Here is a 20547-nt window from a genome sequence, read left to right on the forward strand (position 1 = left end):
TCACGTGATCGGATCAGGACAACCCTAGTCGCAACTCAGGTCCATTTTGCTAACTGCGGTCCACAGCGGCTGAGCTGGGAGTGGAGGTGCAGCTGTGTGAGATGGAGGTGACCATGGACAGCTCTGGGGAGTTCCTCGTGCCGTGTCGACGTGGCCCTGGCTCATGCCTTCCAATACTGCTAGACTTCCTGTCAGAGACTCACAACTCCTTAGTGAGAGCGGCCAGGAAACTGACCCGCCAAGATGACAGGTCAGTTGAGCTCACTTTTACCATATAGACTGTTATGTTGCCTCTCGCAATTTTCAAATGCTTCCCTCATACTGTCTGGAGAACGGAAGAGATAAAGCGGATGTGAAGACTCCTCCCCACTTCCGTTCATCATATTTATAGCTTGCTGCTTAGCAGAAATGGAAATAAATAATTAAAATGTGAAGATATTTTTTAATATATTTTCGTGAACCGAAATGGCAGCTTCCTTGCTCTGATTTCGGGAGGTGTAGTTTAGTTTCATTCTTGGAGATTGTGGAATAGTTGTCTAGCTACGCAAGACAAGTTTCACCAAGGTCTTTTTTTAGTGCTAGCCCCTCCTACGTATATCCAGATTTTGGTGGCTTTTGGTGTCTGTCCACAAACTTTGTCCCACACAAACATTAACAATGAATGGACAATTTGACATCATAGTGTCTGAGCAAATAGACCTTTAGTGTCTATTTTACGTCATGATGATGTACGATGATAAGAGCGCCCCTAACTTCACACGGGTGTCATTTCTTTGAATTGACATTTTCAGTTTAAAAACAGTATCACCGTATCACTCACCTGTAGTCTGAGTGGAATTTGAATATTGAATGTGTTCCCACAGTGAGTCCTACAGTATTCTACTGGAGGGGGCGTCTGAGACACAGCTGACCCTCTGCCACCCTGATAGAGAGCTGCTCCCTCTAGTGTTGGCCAACTGCCACTACACCCTGAGGAAAGGCAGGGAGACGGACAGCACTTACAACCTGCCGGGAATCCAAACGCAGCTGGCTCGACGCTTCCTGGCCGGGAAACCACTCATACAAGTGGTGAGAATGGATTAGACCAGTGGACCGGGGACCGCCAGTGGTCCTTGAGGGGGTTCCAGGTGGTCCCCAGCTATTATGCAGGACAGTTGATAACCAAATGTACCCTTTTTAGATCTTCTCTTGAGAGCGTAACATGAAACCAAATGATCATACAGCTGCATTACTTAATTTACAAGTCTACAAAAATGTTGATCAATGCCTGTTATCTCTCCTATGGCACCAACATCAATACAGCATGGAATCGTGGACAATATGATCCTATCCAACAACAACAAAATATATATTTATTTTCTTCTTGTCTTATTTTTTTGTTTTCTTTGATCTGATATGCTGAATGTCATCAAATGTTGGCTAAATATCATCAAACGGCTCAAATGCCGAATAAATAATGGACCTTGACATGAAAAGGGTTGAAAAGCACTGTTCTAAGCGGAACACGTTGTAATTCCTGTCTTACTATCATCAGGACACGTCGAGGTACTTGAACAGGCACCTGCAGGACTTCTCTGTGGTTCTAGCCCAGGTCAGAGACAGGATTCATCAGGTGAGTGCAGTATAATGTGTGACTTCTTATAGGCCCAAACCACACCAACGGATCGCAACTCCTTGCAACAAAACCATTTTGGCACACCAATGCAGCTCCTTGCAACTGCCATTCGGGATAATGGTTACACCGGCCCGGCCCTTTCCATCTGGGGGCCCTAAGCGGGGGTGGTGTTTTGGCAATTATCTCTGGAATGGAAAGTCCAATCTGCTCAGTTCAAAACATGACTTTGAGGGCATGTTCGGGGGGGCTCTAGCGACTCCCGGGGCCCTAGGCGGTCGCGTAGCTCGCGTATACGGCAGGCCAGGCGTGCGAGCGTGTGAGAAGTTTTTTATTTAGTCACACACTCTTGTAAATACTTTTCATTTATTAAATATTCATAAAACCCACAGACAGACTTATGCACTTTCAACCTGCCGTCCCTAGTATTTTGGACAATAATAATAATTCCAAAGTATTGTAAAGAAACATAAAACATAAAAAGATGATACATTACAAGGTTTCTGCTCGACAGACAGTGACGATAAGCCCTATACACCGTATATAGCACACAGTAGTTCCTCCTATGGGATTTAAAGAGGCCTCTTCATGTTGTAGCTGTAGGTCACATTCCTTCACCCGAAACGTATTTCAGTTTCCATTCACCGGGAGAGCATCCAACCCCAACCCATCCCACCCCGCTCCGCTCAGCGCCACTCAGTTGCCTGCTGACAGCTACTCCGTGCTCTTATGTCTGTTATGTGGTTCAACCCTGCAGGAGCCGCTGAAGGGCTCGGTGAGCGGCGCCGTGAGGACAGTGCTGCGGTCGTACAGCGATGTCTGTGACGCCGTGTTCGTGGTGGAGATCGCATTGCGCTTCCTGGGGAAGACTGGCGGGGATCCCCAAGAGCACCTCCTGTCCTTCCTCACTGATTCGCTGCAGATGGGCCCGCAGATCTCCAACACTGTGGTCAAGGTATAAACCTCAGGGCAGTTTCCTTTTAATTGACTGCAGTGATTGTGAGATTCATTAAACTATCTTGTTGCTGGTCTCTGCTAATATAATAGTGGTATTTCACTCAGCATATTGCTCCACTTTACTGATGTGTACTCTTTGACAAAGTATAAATGAAATCAAAACTCATTTAAACTATTTCTTATTCCAGGCCCTTGGTGATAGTAAATTGGAGCATAGCACCTTCACCTGGCAGCTCCTTACCTGCTGGAAATCTGAGCTCATGCTGAGCCGCAAGCAGGTTAGACACATTAACCCGTTTAAATCGAAAAATCTGCTTCACAGTTTTCTGGATATGGCAATCGTGTCATCTGTGCATCGTCTCCAAACCACTTGCAAAGGCGAAACTCAAAAGCCATTCATGAAACGACCCCTAGCTTGCTGCTGCCCACAACATACTTGGCTCTGGAGTGAAGCTTTTCATTCATGTGACCCCTGCTCACTTCCAGGGACTGACTTCAAAGACCACAGAGGGATAAACTCTCAGGGCTGTAAATCCATGGAGAGTGTGCCGTCCGACATGGCTTGCGCTCAGTGTTTGACCTTAACAGTAATAAAGTGCATTATTTGAATTCCTTCCCTGATATCCACCATTAAGGGAGACGATTTGACGTTTTTATCCATTTAACGACTGAGCCACTAAACCACTTAATTCTAAATTATTTCGAAAATCGACAATCTATAAGCTTACAACCCATCACAGCGCAACGCATTGTGAGCTTGTAGATCTGCTATTTTCAAACGATTGCTGAAAGTGTTTGAATTATTTATTTTTATAAAAGGCTGGAAAGACGTGAATTGGGTTTTGAAATGCCATGTCATCTCGTTGCAGGATCCATTTCAGAGACTGCCTTCAGAATTCCAGCAGAGTCTGTCTGTGGAGGAGAGGAGAGAGATGAAGGTTTTCCTTGCTGTCACAGATACGGATGCCTTTTCTCTGGAGTTGCATGAAATTCTTCTTCTGAAGACGAGCAACTCCATGCCAGACGAGGCCTACCCACCACACTGGGAGTAAGCGGTCTATCGAATCAATAGCATTTCTATTCACTCCTATGGTACCTGTATAATTGAGTACCCACAACTAAAGACATGCTGACCGTTTAGAGTCAGTGGAAGGGAACGAGGTATAATGTGTTCACAAAGCAGTCAAATATTTTCCACGCTTTCCAGAAATGTTTTTGCTGGGGATAAGACATTTTCTTGATCTCAGAACTGCTAGAAGTGTGCCCATTGTCAGTCCGGAGATTAGCGCGGCTGTACAAAGGAATCCATTGAACGTGGACACTTTCAATCACAGTGAAGTGTGGGGGTCTCTCACCCTGGGATGTCCCTTACAATTCTGGGCCTTTTTGACTCCTAGTGACCAGTGTGTGTGTGTGTGTGTGTGTGTGAGCCCTCCAGGCGACCATCTGTCGCCCGGAGGAAAGGGGGCTTAAGCTATACGCAGTCTGCCAGGTCAGATCTACCGAGTCGGCAGCTGGACAGGGAAGTGATTGGTGAATAGGAATGCATGTGGAGAAAACAATGGGTGCAATGCTAACTGTTGCTCCTCCTTCTACCCTATCTCCCTATAACCCATTGACCAGATTCCACAATGTCTTCTAAATCATGACAGTTTTCTGAAAATGTTCCTATGTCAGTGGTTCTCAAACTATTTCATGTCAAGGACCCCAAAGATTATATGGAATTGGCCACCGTCTGAAAATGTTGTTCCAGGGACCCCCCCCCCCCCCCCCCCCCGAAGCAAAGATGAGTTAAAAACGTTTGCTGTGAAAGAATACACATTCATAGATTTGCACACCTTTTCACGATATTAAAAACAAAATAGCAGATCTACAAGCTCCGCACAAGAGCTTGTATATATCTGCTATTTATCAACAGCTAAAGTTTAAAATAATGGTTAAAGTAGTTAAAAACTAAGGTGACACAGATGCGTTCCAGGTCTTCATTTTAATGGGTTGCTAATGTCTCCACCAGCATCAGGTCCACACTGGAGAACCACTTGGAGCGGAAGAACCTTCCCGCTCTGCCTGGGCTTGAATCTCTACCCGACCACATCACTCTGGAGAAAGGGGCCGAAGCATGGAAGATGGCTGTAGAGTTCAGGAAAAGATAGATAATCACTCTGGAGAAAGGGGCCGAGGCATGGAAGATGGCTGTAGAGTTCAGGAGAACATAGATCATTTCCACAGCTATAGAGGGTATGCGCGTGACATCATCATCATACCCGGACATTATGCAGGAACGCCTACTGAGTGGCAAAAAACTACTCTCTGTCCTTGACAGCCCATACATCCAAACAGAAAAGTCCCATATGATTGCATTAAACAACGTTACACAACGTTAAACTGACTTTGACACTCGATTTGCCATTCACTTTATGCATGTGCATAATAATAATACTCACGATTTCGTTTTTAGTTTTTGTTACAGTACATCATTCCAATATATACAGCATTAATAAACTTTATTTTATTGATTGTAGCTTTCTGTTGTTCAAAGATAAATATGTTTAAGTTGCTGTCCATGTTTTCGGAAGGTGTAGAAAGTACAAGTAGAACCTTAACCTATCAATCAAATGTGCCTTTCTATAAAGTGAATGTTATTATTACGAATCCTAATTGTGTTTGCAACTGTGGATCAATTTTACAGATATGTAATATAATAATATACTGAGTCTGACAATGTTTTACATATCAATAATATGTAATAGAGAGCGAGAGATAAGCTCTGTGGAATAAAGAATGATCAATTCTGCTATAATTCTATAAGCGTAAATGAATTGAGCTCCAAAATTTGAATGGATGTAGCCTATATACAAGTTACAACGTATATCAGTGGTTTTCAACCCTTTTCATATCAAGGCCCATTCTTTATTCGGCATTTGAGCCACGGACCATTTGATGACATTTAGCCTCTCAGACCCAAAATGTAGAATATTCTGTTGTCGTTGGATAAGATGTTGCCAACAATTCCATGCTATGTTGATGTTGATAATATAATAGGAGACATAACAGGCAAATGTTGATCAAAATAACAATTATTTTACATTCTGTAATGTGTAGACAAACAATGTATTGTAACATGCAGTTTAAGATTTACTGTATAAGGCTTCATTTGGTTACAAACTTTCCATCCTTTATCAGGGGACCACATGGCACGAACCACTGGTTAAAAACCATTGATCTATATCATTTTTTAGAATGTATGCTTTTGAAAAGCCCTCCTTTCAGTTTGTCATCTCTGTCTGAGTGCAATGTCAACCAAACGTTTCTAATGAAGTCCACGCCCCCCCGTTGCTCGTCCCTCCAACATGTAAACTGACACCTCTTCGCGTCCAATCAGACGCTCGCACGAACCGGACAATGTGCCACTGCGGCCAATCACGGCCATCGGTGGGCGGAGTCGTCGTGTTTTGTTGCTACAGCAGAGCAGAGAGAAGATGTTGCGCGTTTGTTTCGTTAATGTTTTTCTGTTGTTGATGGAGGAGGACTAGTATTAAAACGGAATACTTTTCCCTGCCTGGACCGTTTTATAATAAGGACATTTTCACCGTTGTTTCCGAGTGGCATGAGCGAATAAAACACCAATGATGATATCCAGTTATTGATTGTAAGTACAGTTGCATGTTCGCTTTTCTGGACATGATTGGAGGAGAAAAGAGGAGAGATGTTTTGGCTTTGGCATGAGGAGGATGGTGTCTATTTGAAATTAAAACTCAAGTCAGCACCTTTTTGTATTTCTCACAATATTTGTATCGTCTCTACTCCCTTGGAATAATATGGGATGAATCAAGCATCGACCATTGTGTCAAATTAGCTTTAGATTTAGACTCTTGATGTATTTTTTGATTCTGACATTTTCAATAATTAAAAATGTCAGAATCGATAAATACATCTATGAGAGTCTAAATCTTAGGCTATAGTGTCAAATCAGTGTCTTCCTCTTATTCTACAGTGCATCCTAAATTTAGATCAGATCAGAAATGAATATGATCTGTAAGAAATGTGCTGACTTGTGCAGAAGATATTAGTAACAGAAGTGCTATTGCTTAATAGTAATTAACAACAGACAGTGTGGTGGATCTGGTTTGTTGTTGAGATCTGCACGTGTTTCTGTTATAAACAGTTTAACTTCCTTGATTGTCATCACTTTTGCTCAGCTGGTCTTGATTGTGCAATTACTGGAAATGCATAACTCCACCATTACACCTGGCTGCAACAGTACTATAAAAACACATTGTACACACATGTGATTTCTTTCTTTGTCTTCTTGGCTATCCAAGTGTCTAGACAAGCATCTGCAGTGCATTCTGTTTTAAAATAACATAGCTGTTTATACGCTATACCATATTATATAAGCTGTCGCGAGTCAATTGTTTAATAGTATCTACCATAGAGTTTATATAAGATCAACACAGTAACACCACATCTAAATGAAGCCAAGCCTTTTCATAGTCCTCGAGCTTTGCTCATATAACTTTATGCTAATCGATGTGCAGGCTGCCCACACCTTATGTAATTTTAATATGTTCTATACCACTGGAGTGTCTTTCTCTTGGTACCTCCTTGTCTGTCAAGCCATTTCAGTCACATGTTGTCTGTTGAGTGACTTTGTTGTTGTTTGTGGTTGCTCTGGGAAACCAACAGTGGTGGTAGGGGAGGACGAGGAGGTACTCACTCTGATTTTACTTAAGTAAAAGTATCAAATACCACAATGAATCAATGTAGGAATAGCCGTAAAAACTCCTGCATTTAAAATTGTACTGAGTAAAAGTACAAAGCTTGTAGATCGGCTATTTTCGAATAGTATATAATTAGGGTTTTGTCTGTAGACTACTGTAGTTCAAATAATTGTAATGGAGTAAAGTACAATATTTGCCCCTGAGATGTAGTGGAGTAGAATAATAAAGTAATAAAATACTCCAGTGTATAAATAAAAATTAAAAAGAAAGAAAAATAATTGTACTTAAGTCCGGTACAGTAAAATGTACCGTACTTTCCACCACTGAAAACAAACGAGCCTCTGTGACTGTTATTGTAGCCATTATATTGGCATTGCCTTCTATTCTGCTGGAATCCACAACCTGGCGGGTCCCATTCGCTGTGGCCTGCCGAGCATCATGGCGTTATGGAGAATAACTTTCTCTGCCCATTAATCTTCAGGCCTGGAAAAGGATGCATACGACAACCCGAAGCCCTTCGTCCATCTCGGCAGGCGGTCCGGGAGATGCCTTGGACCTGAGCTTGACGGGCTCCCAGCTCTCTGTTTCCAGAAGGCCCAGCAGTGCATCTCATCCTGGGAAATACTTCTCCCGCTCGGTGTCGGTGTCGGTGACCAGTGAGAGCAAGGCCAAACGCAACACGTTGGTGAGTAGAAGGTTGCCGGGTGCCCTGTGATAATAATAGGTATTGCATGTGTAATAAACTAGATGGAAAGCAGCCAGCTTAGGCGGTTTCGGGCATCTGGTTAGGATGCCTCTCGAGCGTCTCCCTATAGGGAGGTCCTCGATGCACATCCCACTGGGAGGAGACCCCGGGGGCAGACCAAGGATGAGATGGATTGGAGGGATTACATCGACTCACTGGCCTTGGAATGCCTAGGGATCTCCTAGGAGGAAGTTAATAATGTTGCTCTGGAGAGGGAGGTCTCAGGTCTGGTGCTCTCTGGTGGAGCTGTTGCCCCTGTGACCCGACTATGGATAAGCGGTTGAAGATGGATGGATGGAATGAACTAGTTACAATATACTCTATAATAAACTATCAAATGCTGCACACGGTTTGCAGTCACATGTTCATTTCTGTGTCTTTGAATTCCACAGAGCGATGCTAGCTTTGGCGGCTCACGCTCCATCAAGAACCTTCGGCGCTCCAACAGTACCACTCAGGTCAACCAGCAGGCCAACATCAGTTTAAGGTACACACAACGCGCACACACACACACACACACACACACACACACACACACACACACACTCACACAAACGCACACGCACGCACACACGTAACGGCCCAAAAACTGCTCATCCTGTTGTATTCGTGTGGTTATGCCGTTTTGAAAGGGAATTTTCCTCTTAGTTTTGGGTTGCTCTTTAGGCCCAAACCGCACCAATGGAACTCATTGCAACAAAACAGTTTTAAGGACATGTCACACCAATGCGACTCCTTGTAACTGCCATTGGCCATAATGGTTTCATGCAAATACATGCAACTACTCGTAACCATTTGGCATGGTGAAACATTGATGCGGTTTGGGCCTTAGATCGAAGTTGTTTTCTTCTTGCATAACGGTATGTGCTGCTACATGCACCCATGCAAGGCTTCAGGCAAACAGCCTCTTTTGAACTAATGTCCGTCCTTCACTGTCTAAGCTCACCTGCCATTGAACCTGGGAGCTGTTCCACGTTTTAATGGTCGGCACAGACAGGACGTTGTGCACGCTTCAAACAATGTTGCGTAGCGCGGGGCCAGCCCACTGTCATCAACCCGGGCTTTAAGTTACCAAAGTGACTGACTGCAGGAACAATTAACCATAGATTGAAGCGGTTCGCCTCGAGGCCTCGCACCTTTTAAAGCAGCACGCTTCCCTTCAGTGAGCAACAGCTGGCTCCCCCGAAGCTTCATCAGACAGGGGGACAATGAGCATTGTGGCACGGCGGCTGCTGCGCGATAAAGAAAGAGCATGGGGATGCCGTTGCATGGGGGGGCAGCAGGGCCCTGCTTTGTCCCAGGTTAGAGAGGGGGAGGGCTGGGTCCTTGGGGTCAGGTTACCCCCCCCTATACCCCACCCACCACCAGGAACCTATGAAAGAAAAAGTGTGTGTGCACACTGTGCACACGCACTGATTCTATTGTCCGGCAGCTGCCGCCATGCAGCTAGCCCTCCTCCCCTCTCTGCCTCCTAGGATGCAGTAGAGAGGGCCTTTACATTTAAAGAGATTCTAAATGCCCCCCCCTCGCCCCCACCCACATACCCTCCAACTACTCTTTGAGTTGCCACTCCCCACCACCTCCATCAGCTGAAACATAGCAGAATGTGCTGCTTGAATCCATGTTGTCAGATTGCTTTTCATTGGGCCAGCTGGCTTTTTGCTCCCCGTCTCTATATCCCCCTTAAGCGCACGCACACACACACACACACACACACACACACACACACACACACACACACACACACACTCTGTCTGTGCAGACAGACCAGAGCCAGACTGGAGGTCGTCCTACATCTGTGCCGGATGGGGAGGGCCGGAGTGGGTTGTGTTGTTATGCGGAGTGTAAGGCTATTTGAAGGATGTGTGACAGGCCATTGGGATCAACATATGCATGCATGCATTTGCATTGGAATCCATGTGAAGGAATTCCCCCTGCCTGGCTGGCTGCTACGCACAGAATTCCAGCACTTGTCGGGGTGGGCGGGTGGGGGAGGTCCTGTCCACGCAGCTGTCACGACAATATGTAATCCCAAAATCTGCCTCCGAAGGCCACACTTTTAAAGGTCCTTGCTTTGTGTCGAGAGTTTCTTAATTGTGAACTGTGAGCAGTGCTAAGCTGCCCTTGTTGGGTGAAAAAGGAGAGAAGGCTTTTGGTCATTCCACTTAAAAGGGTAGATTTAGCACCAGGCTAGGAATAGCTTTGTTGGGTTTTACTCTTTTACAGCTCTTTCTCTTTAAACCCTTTTGTTGTGTACTCGCGATGCACACATGCACACACACACACACACACACACACACACACACACACTTCGAAATAGAAACCTTGGCTGATATTTGCGTCACACGGTCAGGCACTGAACAAGCATTGTGCAACATTGTGCTTGCTGTAGGACTTGCGTTACTTTAGGGCCATAACTATGGCCAGTGGTGGAAAAAGTACGCACAAGTAAAAGTACCAATCCAATATAATGCAATATAGAAATACTCTGTTACAAGTAATCCAAAATGTACTTGAGTAAAAGTACAAAAGTGTTGACATCAAAATGCCCCATTTCAAAATGTAGTATTTATACAATTTGTATTTGCATCGCGACGTCGACGCATTGTGAGCTTGTAGATCGGCTATTTTCAAATTGCCCAAATGTATATAGGGCTGCAGTGGGTAATGTTCTGTAATGATAATCAAATTAGTACCTAAAGCTTACCTAAAAGTAAAATAATTGCCGGGTGCAGTACTACTGTAAGTTCCGACCAGTCATTGGTCCGACACGTCAACCTACCTCAAACCCTAACCTAACCATAACCACAAGCACGGAGCAGCGCATGTTCGCCAACCTTAACGCATGTTCGCCAACCTTAACGCATGTTCGCCAACCTTAACGCATGTTCGCCAACCTTAACGCATGTTCGCCAACCTTAACGCATGTTTGCCAACCTTAACGTATGTTCGCCAACCTTAACACATGTTCGCCAACGACGCCAACCTTAACGCATGTTCGCCAACCTTAACACATGTTTCCCAAACCTTAATCTGTTCTTCCACCTTAACGCTTGTTCGCCAACCTTAATCCAGTCGTTTTCCGCACGTCGGACCAATGATTGGTCGGAAAAGCATACAGACCTCTAATTGCCTCCGAGATGCAGTGGAGTAGAAGTGAAAGTAAAAAATACCTCACAATTGTACTTAAGTGCAGTACTTGAGTACATGTACTTAGTTACTTTAGTTTACAATTTACGCCATGAGTATAACTGCGTTGCGTGTGGCGTGTTTTCCAGCGAGGACCAAAACGATGAGTTCCTGGCCCTGTTTGACAGCAGCTCAGATGGACGGAGGAAACTGGCCAGCCTCAGCAAGACCTCCCAGGACCGGACCACCTGGAATATCCTGGTACTAATGCTTGAATTGCCTCTAAACCCTAACCCTAGTAACCCCAATCATGTACCGAAACCTTGACCCACCCAAAAACCGAGGTACATCTTGAACCCTCTCTAACATAGACATTTTCCACTGATGTTGTTTTTTTTGTTTTTTTTTTAATTTATGATTTCAAAGACAAAAACATTACTAAACTACTGAAATAATTTAGTCAGTGTTGGCTAAAAGTGGTTAATGTTATGGACATTTTGAGTCTTAGTATATAGAGCGCCGAAGTCCTGACGTCACTTGCGCATCCCCTGGTTCTGCCTGGTTCACGGAAGTAATTTCTCTATGGAGAATAACATGGGGTCATCTTAAAATCGTTTCATATAAGCATTGTGGTCCAGAAATAAACAAGCTGTCTCTGCGTTATTGTCAGGGTCAGGGAGGCGTTTGCGTCACTCATATATGATACAGTCTGTTTCTAGCGAAAATGTAACGAATTCAGTAGCAGTAACTAACTGTAAGTAAGTAAAGTGAAGCGCCTGGGGTGACATGTTTCTTTTTCAAACACAGTACTTATATGAAGCAATCTAAAATACCCCTATGGGGATTACAATGCAAATAAAATATACCGATATTGACGTCAGACTTCGGTGCTCCATACGGTAAACCTTTTTCTCCAGGGACTATCCGTGCTTTAATACATTTTCCCATGTTTATTATATACTGTATTTGGGTAGTACCAGATCGTTTTGTCACTCACTTTGTAGTGAGTCAGGTATGAGGGTATTGAGGGCGCTGCCCCTATCTTAAATACCAATCCCATTTGTGTGTGTGTGTGTGTGTGTGTGTGTGTGTGTGTGTGTGTGTGTGTGTGTGTGTGTGTGTGTGCTTCCTTGACAATCACAACAAACTACAATATGCTTTGGAAATAATAGTGTGCGGAAATGTCAGGCTAAACATGCCAGACCACCAGCATATGGTGCATTTTTTTTTAGACATAATTATAGTTCTTGATTAGTCATCAACTCTGGCCTCACCACGATGTTTTATACTTTCTAAAAAAAATAAGTGGCTTCATATTGTTCTTCCTTAGTCATAAATTAGGAAACCCAGTGACACTATTATAGCTCAGCGCTATTCTCTTGGGCAGGGGTGGGCAACTATGAAGATGGAGAGGATCCACACTCACTCCAGAGGGCCACGTTGCATATACTGTACGTCGTACCGTCATCTCAACGGTATAAAATAAAAAGTTCTACAAGCTTGAAGCTACAAGCTCTACAAGCTCAAAACACGACACGTTTTGAGCTTGTAGATCTGCTATTTTTTGCTATATTTGAATTGAAATCCTGATTTTTATTTTATTTTATTGGAATCCTGAAAAGTTACATGTTTATGTAATTTCAAATGCATTTACTTACTTATGTTAACTTTATGATTATGAAGTTAAATGCAAATACATTGGACGTAAAATAAAAAGTTAATACAATTCTAATACTAGTCATTCAGCGTAATTCAAGCGGGTCATGTTTGCATGTTTGGAACAGCTGAAATAAATAATATATCAATATTCATTAATTGAAGGTGGGCCGCCAGTTGCCCATGTATTCTCTTGGGTACCACTACCAACAGGCTGCAAATAAGGGTGTTTCCTCCTTGTCTTTTAGGACGACCAGCCCAGAGTATTCCCTCTGCCCTCCGGCTCACGAAGCGCCACAGGCAGCGTGGACGCTCCCAGCGCTCCGAAGAAGAGAGAGTCTGGCATCGCTCTGGCTGCCAACTTCACTGCCAACAACAGGTGGGAAGCGACTGTGACACGCACACACACGCACGCAGCCACACACACACAAACACACACTCAGCTAAGGGAATAGGCTTATAAACTGAGCTGGCCTCTCCCTAGCCTAGAGACTACTCTGCACTGCCACATTCTGTTCACTTGCATCAGCCTCTCATGTTTCATACCTGTTGATGATGGCAGCTGATACGGCCCCCCAGGCTATAATGGTTCACAGTACACGCATTCTTCCTACTTTCTGCATGAGGCTTATTATTTCTGCCTTGTGCCAAAGTTCATGGCAGGCTTCAGGTGGTTATGGCAATGATCTTTGTCACGATACATTACTTTCTTGTAACCACCACGCTCTGACTGCTGGTGCGATATCCACTCAAATCAACAGCGCAAAATATAAAGGGAATGGATTGCACATTTGCACTCAGTGACAAAGAGTCATTGTTTTTATTTTCTACATAACAAATGAATGACAGACGTTTCGGCTACCACACTGATGGAGGCTGGATAGCCAAAACGTCTGCATTCATTTATGTAGAATATTTAAAATATAATTGAAATTCACTCTTGCCACTGTGCAACCCAATAATCTTTGTCGGAAATCTATTTAGTAGATGTTTCAGCCCTGACAGAGTACATCGACAAAAAAAAAAGTAGAGATGGGGGGGGGGGCCCCCAGCCTCTATGGGGCCCCCAGCCAGCACCACAGTTAAAGTAGAGATGGGGGAGCCTCTATGGGGCCCCCCAGCCAGCACCACAGTTAAAGTAGAGATGGGGGAGCCTCTATGGGGCCCACCAGCCAGCACCACAGTTAAAGTAGAGATGGGGGAGCCTCTATGGGGCCCACCAGCCAGCACCACAGTTAAAGTAGAGATGGGGGAGCCTCTATGGGGCCCCCCAGCCAGCACCACAGTTAAAGTAGAGATGGGGGAGCCTCTATGGGGCCCCCAGCCAGCACCACAGTTAAAGTAGAGATGGGGGAGCCTCTATGGGGCCCACCAGCCAGCACCACAGTTAAAGTAGAGATGGGGGAGCCTCTATGGGGCCCCCCAGCCAGCACCACAGTTAAAGTAGAGATGGGGGAGCCTCTATGGGGCCCCCCAGCCAGCACCACAGTTAGGAATGAATATCTTTGGAGTGTGCTGTTGTTTTTCTTCGTTAAAGGAATCTGTGTCGGGGCACGCAACTCAAGACTGTTATGGCCTTGAGGGTGGTGTAGTAAAAGTGCTGTCAGTTCCTCTGTCTCGTAGATATGCTGACAGAGGGAACTTCTCAGCCCCATCTGTCAGTCAGAGCTGTCTTATTAGGATGTGGTCAAGTTTTCGATTTTTTTTTACAGCGTGGCGCCGAGGGGGCCTAGCTATCCGTCTAGAACAGGGCTGGTCTGTCATTGTATTTCTGTCCCGTCACGTTCTCTGTCCTGGCCCGCAAAAGTAGACTCACAGATCACAGCTCAGCTCACACTTCTATGTACATACGGCGAACCACAAGGCCAAGCTTTGTTGTTCGAGATCATTTATATTCCATGTCAATTTGGCCCGATGTACTTAAGGATGAATGAAAGCAATCCTCCCACTACAGTGAGACTAAATTAACTCACCCGTCGCCTATTTTCATATGTACCTCGTCGCCACTTGCACCTTTTGACGCCTATTTTCCTATGTATTCAAGCGAGTTTAACGGATCATTAATTTAGCTGTCTCAGACAGCTTCCAGACGTAATTTGACTGACTGTCTCTTGTGTGGGTTGTATTAGGAGCAACAAGGGAGCTGTGGGGAATTCGGTCACCACCATCCTACACAACAACTACTCTGAGAAGCCACTCACTCCCAAGAGTTCCAACCAGAGGCCATCCTTCAAGTGAGTCCCAAGTCCCAACATTCTCTAAATTTGTTTACTCTGTATAGTTATTATAATCCTGTGTTCTGGAAAGCATTGGCCCAAATTTAACCCTTTAACCCATTGTTTTGACCAGATTCTACAAATGTTTTCTAAATCCATAAAACAGTTTTCTGCCTGTGTTTCTATGTCTGTGGTGCTATACTATTTCATGTCAAGGACCCCAGAAATTGTTATGTAATTGGCCGCCCCGGACCCCCATCTGAAATCGTGTTGTTTCCGGGACCCCCAGAAGCAAAGATTTGAGTTAAAAACTCACTTCACTGTGAACGAATATATATTCAAAGATTTTGCACACATTTTCACGGTTTAAAAAAAAATAGCATATCTACAAACTCGTAGCACGGCACCAAGTGCCGCGCTATGAGCTTGTACAGGTATATCTGCTATTTCTCAATAGCCAAAGTATAAAATAATGCTTAAAAGCTAAAGTGACACAGATGCTTTCCAGGGCTTTAAAGGGTTTTAACTGTCTTGTTTCCGTTGGTGCTTTCAGTAACATCCTCAAGGCCACAGGGAACGATGATGTGTCACTAGTGGAGAACGGTTCCCTGACCAAGTCCCAGAAGAACTTCTCCTCTGGGTCTTCCACCTCCAACAACAAGACGTCGCCCTCTGCCCAACGCCGCAGCCCCACCCCGCCCAGCCGGAGGGAGGTCACAGAGGAGGAGGCTGAAAGGTAAGCCATTCTTAACAGTAAAAGGGAGTTCCACCGTGCCTCATAGTCTGGTGCGTCTCAGAGGACGACTGATGAATAGGAAGGAAGACACTGGAGCATCACAGACAGTTCGAGCCCTTTTGAATTCACAGGGTGCAGGTAAAAATGGACAACGTTTCGATGTGTCGGTTACATCTTCGTCAGGTTATAAAAAAGGGCTTGAACTGTCTGTGCTCCAGTGTCGTCCTTCCTAAAGTGTTAACAGTGTCCGACATTAACCAAATCAATCAATTTGTGCACTTCCAGGTTCATTCAGCAAGTGAACCAGGCAGCAGTGACCATCCAGCGCTGGTACAGACGTCACGCCAGGGGACGACGTGCCAGCCACGCAGCGCTCAAACGCATCCTCGATACCAAGAAAAAGGTTCCTATCTCAATTCTACCTTCACAACACGTCTTATATCAACAACGATACGATACCTTTTTGTCAGTGGAAAACGCTAAATATTTGTCGTATATGTCTTCATCTTCATCATGACCTTGTTCTCTGTCTCATCTCTGGAAAGGAACGGGAACAGAGAGCGGAGGAGGAAGGATGCCTCGAGCAGCAGCAACAGAAGAAGCAGAAGAAAGAGGAGGACAGGAAACAGGTCCGCGAAGAAAAGGCTCGCCTGGCCCGCCTCGCTGCCATCCAGGTAGTCAGCATGTCTGTCCACGCAGGGCCACGGTACTCTCCTTCTGGCAAAATAAATCGTTTAGCCCGGAAACAAAGTTATGACTCAAGGACACCCAGTATGACATGCTATAGTCCTGGGACCCCGATCTATAGGCCTTCTGCAACATTTGCAGTAGGTGTTTCTTTTACCCTTGAGAGTGTATTATTGAGGAGAGACTTCCGCACACTCGCCTTACTAATTGCCGCAGGTGCGTCGGCGACATGTAGCAGACTGCAGACACTTCGGAGAAGGAGGGAGACCTGCACACTACCACCTGCTGGTTCAAGAGTGTTTTATTTTATGTCCACAATATGCAACGTTTCGGTCTTTTGACCGAAAGACAGAAACGTTGCATATTGTGGACATAAAATAAGACACTCTTGAACCAGCCAGTGGCAGTGTGCAGGTCTCCCTCCTTCACTCTTGAGAGTGTACAAATGGATCCTTACAAGTCCATTTTGCTTCCATTTGTACACACTTGAGTTACAGAGCCAAAAGGGTCTATTTGAACCACTGCTGGTTCCCGGACCTCTGATGTTGATAAGCGGTGATGTAACTTATCCTCACATATCTCAATAGTTTTCCTCAATAGTCGCTGCTGTCTTTAATAGCAAAAAAAGGACTTGAATTTGACAGGCCGCTGTCTCCCTCTGGTGGCGTGTTGTAGGAGCTGCAGCAGAAGAGAGCCCAGAGAGCTGCTGAGGTCCAGCAGATAGCAGACGAGGAGCTGGAGAGACATCGGCAACAGAGCGGCGGCAAGGTGGGCCGCAGGAAACCCCCCAAGGTCTCCCCCTCCTCCAACCAGAGCCCCGCCGTCTCCCCAAGCAAGAACGGACCTCCGTCTCCCACCGATGTCAAAGCTAAGAACACAGGTCTGTATCGCTTTTCTCCAAGAGTCCCCCAAGGATTTACCCTTAGAGACCTGGAACGCATCAGTGTCACTTTAGTGTATAACCAGTAACCACATTAAACATTTCTTTTATAGCCCTACGAGCTTGTAAATCTGCTATTTTTATAAAATTGTGAAAACTTGTGCAAATCTTTGAATATATATACTTTCACAGCAAAGGTTTTTAACTCGTATCATGGGGGTCGGCAGCCAATTGCATATCATTTTTGGGGTCCTTGACATGAAATAGTTTGAGAACCTCTGACATAGAAACATAGGTTTTTCAGAAAACTGTCATGATTTAGAAGACATTTGTAGATTCTGGTCTCGTGTCTCAACGGGTTAAAGATGATTGCAGATGAGATTGACTGCACTACGTGTGCTCACCGAACGCATTTCTTTCTCCCGCAGACACTAATATGAACGTTGTTGCAGACCTGGGTGAGGTCACCAGCTTTAGAGTCGCCTCTCCGGCTCTGTCCAATCGCAGAGGTTCCCAGTGCTCCCAGGTAAACTAAAGGTTAATTTCCGCACCAAAACCTCAAAGGCTAGTAGTGGAGCCAGTAAATACTCACCCATCCCATCACACCTTCCTCTTGAATACAAGTGAACAACAAAGGGCCTTTCTGTGTGGAGTTTGAAATGCATGCATGTTCTGCCCGTGTCCCCTAGGGTAGGTACCCTCACAAAAAACATGCAGTAATACTGGTCTCTATACTGCCTCCCCCTGGCCAACCCAAAAAAGAAAAAGAAAAAGCTTGCCTTATAGTATGTCTGCAATTTAGCCAGGACAGAGTTCAAGAAAGGTACACATTACTGTTAATCCGCTGATGGGGAAAATTATGATGATAACGGGCCCCTTCTCAGTTTACACACTCTGATTATGAATGGGTTTGTCATTCTGCGTCCGCTAGGAACTCCTCCAGAGGTCAGTGAGTGTGGAAGGTCAGGGTCAGAGGTCAGTGAGTGTGGAGGACCCTGGTCAGGGTGCTTCCTCCAGCAGGGCCCAGTCTAAGACCACCCTCAACGAGCTGCTGGACACCCTGAAGCTCCTGGAAGAGGAACCACAGAGGCTGTCTGAGCCCAAGTGCTACCGCAAGGACAAATACGCCTGGATCGATGAGGTTCGTCTTCTTAGGGCACAATGTACCTGGATGGAAGTCAGTCTACTATCTACTAGTCTACATCATGCATAGTTCATATTGCGCTCCATATTTAAAGGAGTAGTTTATTTTTATTTATTTTTGTCGCATTCCTAAGCCAATAATTTGACGACCAGCAGTGGTTCCCTATGGAGACAGTGGGCTGTATTTTGCGTGTCTTATTTTGCGTGATCAATGCCATTTGGCTATTCTGAGTGGCCAAAGAGCATTGACCACGCCTCCAGGTCTTAAGTTAAGTAATAAGACCTGATACTTAAGACACGCAAAATACAGCCCAGAGTCTCCTTTGTGTCTGGAACCACTGCTAATCTCCCTTGACTTCCTGTGTGGATTTAGTTACCAAGATTAAAAATGTAACATAATGTGCTTTAACAATTCATCGTCGACAGAAACGATAGAGAGAGAGAGAGCTCTTGCTGTAACTAATTCCTCTCCCTCTCTCTCTCGTCAAGGATGGAGACGCGACCTCTCTGACCACGGACAACCTGGAGCGTCATGGTCAGCTGATCCACAGCCCCGCCCCCATGCAGGACGGAGGCGGGGCCCTGCTGTCCGAGGCCAAGCTGCAGAGTATCATGAGCTTCCTGGACGAGATGGAGAAGTCGGAGCAGGAGCGACCGCGCTCCGTCACGTCGGGGTCTCACAGAGAGGTGAGCGTCTCCTCGGAGTATTATTATTATTATTATTCTGCTGCAGGCACACTATTTAACATGTCCACATACTTTCTATGGAGAATTAAATAATGACGCTGATGATATTAGGCTTGGACGGTTGCTTATGCTCATAGAGTTTTAAAGGATAGAGTGCGGATGGGGAGCGACAGCCCCGCTATTCATTTCAATGGGAAATTACTCAGTGGCGTTTTGAAGCACCCGGTTTGCGTGTTTCTCTCACAGGAGCTGGCAACACTGCCTGTTATTTTAAAGTTAAATTCCTTTGTAAAAATCACAGTGGGAAAAAAAATGAAGGTGGTGAACTTAAAGAAGGTCCAAGGCAACTCTGTTCAGTTCAAGTAGAAAATCCTTTATTCCATAAAAAGCAAGCGTTTAAAAGGCTGCCCGTTGAATGCTTTCCTTTGCATGGTCAGATGGTGTTGTCTGAGGAGGAGCTGCCCGGGGTGGACCAGGCCTCAGCCACCGCTGCCGAGGTCACCGGCTCCATGATGAGACTCAAGCTGGAGTTGGACGAGAAGAGACGCACCGTCAACATGCTGCAGACGGCACTGGTAGGACAGATACATACAGTACAAACACATTGTCCCCTACAGTCACCCACTGGTTTATTGAGTTTATTTGGCTGATGTCTAACATCATATCTTATCTTCCTGGCGTTCACACGTGACCCACACTGTTTCTTCAGGAACAGTTTTTTCTAGTTTGCTCTGGTTTGTCAGTTGAAATAGATGTATGGGCTCTTAGGATATCCTCTCTCCTCTCAGTCTGACCTAATGCCTCCCCTCTCAGATAGACGTATGGGCTGAAGATAATATATAATGCCTCCCCTCTCCTCTCAGACACAGCAGAGGGAGCTGACAGTCAGACATGTGAAGGAGACAGAGAAGGAGCTGAGCAAGAACCTCCAGCTCCAGAAGGAACAGTATGAAGGCACCATCCAGAGGCACCTGACCTTCATCGACCAGGTAGCTAGATGTTCACAAATAACTGTCAAAAGGGATGGGCAACTTTGATGATGGAGAGGGCCACTATATTTCCAGACTCACTCCAGAGGGCCACTATATTTCCACACTCACTCCACAGGGTCTCTATATTTCCACACTCACTCCAGAGGGCCACTATATTTCCACACTCACTCCAGATGGCCACTATATTTCCACACTCACTCCACAGGGTCTCTATATTTCCACACTCACTCCAGAGGGCCACTATATTTCCACACTCACTCCAGAGGGCCACTATATTTCCACACTCACTCCAGATGGCCACTATATTTCCACACTCACTCCACAGGGTCTCTATATTTCCACACTCACTCCAGAGGGCCACTATATTTCCACACTCACTCCAGAGG

At 45.3% G+C, this 20547-nt stretch overlaps 2 protein-coding genes across 3 annotated transcripts in view; both read left to right on the forward strand.

Annotated features, from left to right (window-relative positions):
* Window positions 1-5649, forward strand: part of rnf213b (ring finger protein 213b) — a 44368-nt gene extending 38719 nt beyond the window's left edge. Inside the window, exons 53-59 of the mRNA XM_080789608.1 lie at window positions 67-250; window positions 864-1068; window positions 1535-1612; window positions 2370-2567; window positions 2758-2847; window positions 3439-3617; window positions 4584-5649. Coding sequence (XP_080645734.1) covers window positions 67-250; window positions 864-1068; window positions 1535-1612; window positions 2370-2567; window positions 2758-2847; window positions 3439-3617; window positions 4584-4722 — 1073 coding nt within the window. The 3' untranslated portion in view covers window positions 4723-5649. The remainder of the gene's footprint in view (window positions 1-66; window positions 251-863; window positions 1069-1534; window positions 1613-2369; window positions 2568-2757; window positions 2848-3438; window positions 3618-4583) is intronic.
* Window positions 5650-5842: 193 nt separating this feature from the next.
* The window catches only part of cep131 (centrosomal protein 131), a 32784-nt gene continuing 18079 nt past the window's right edge, over window positions 5843-20547 (forward strand). For both annotated transcript variants that reach the window (XM_080789609.1, XM_080789610.1), the window contains exons 1-15: window positions 5843-6218; window positions 7772-7975; window positions 8428-8522; window positions 11314-11425; window positions 13069-13199; window positions 14950-15054; window positions 15590-15772; window positions 16058-16175; window positions 16318-16446; window positions 17135-17339; window positions 17768-17865; window positions 18271-18480; window positions 18972-19169; window positions 19607-19744; window positions 20033-20158. In XM_080789609.1, the coding sequence (XP_080645735.1) occupies window positions 7784-7975; window positions 8428-8522; window positions 11314-11425; window positions 13069-13199; window positions 14950-15054; window positions 15590-15772; window positions 16058-16175; window positions 16318-16446; window positions 17135-17339; window positions 17768-17865; window positions 18271-18480; window positions 18972-19169; window positions 19607-19744; window positions 20033-20158 (2040 nt within the window). In that variant the 5' untranslated portion in view covers window positions 5843-6218; window positions 7772-7783. The remainder of the gene's footprint in view (window positions 6219-7771; window positions 7976-8427; window positions 8523-11313; window positions 11426-13068; window positions 13200-14949; window positions 15055-15589; window positions 15773-16057; window positions 16176-16317; window positions 16447-17134; window positions 17340-17767; window positions 17866-18270; window positions 18481-18971; window positions 19170-19606; window positions 19745-20032; window positions 20159-20547) is intronic.

This window comes from Protomyctophum bolini (genome assembly GCF_963924005.1).
Source record: "Protomyctophum bolini genome assembly, chromosome: 18".
In the NCBI taxonomy this organism is placed as follows: Eukaryota; Metazoa; Chordata; class Actinopteri; order Myctophiformes; family Myctophidae; genus Protomyctophum; species Protomyctophum bolini.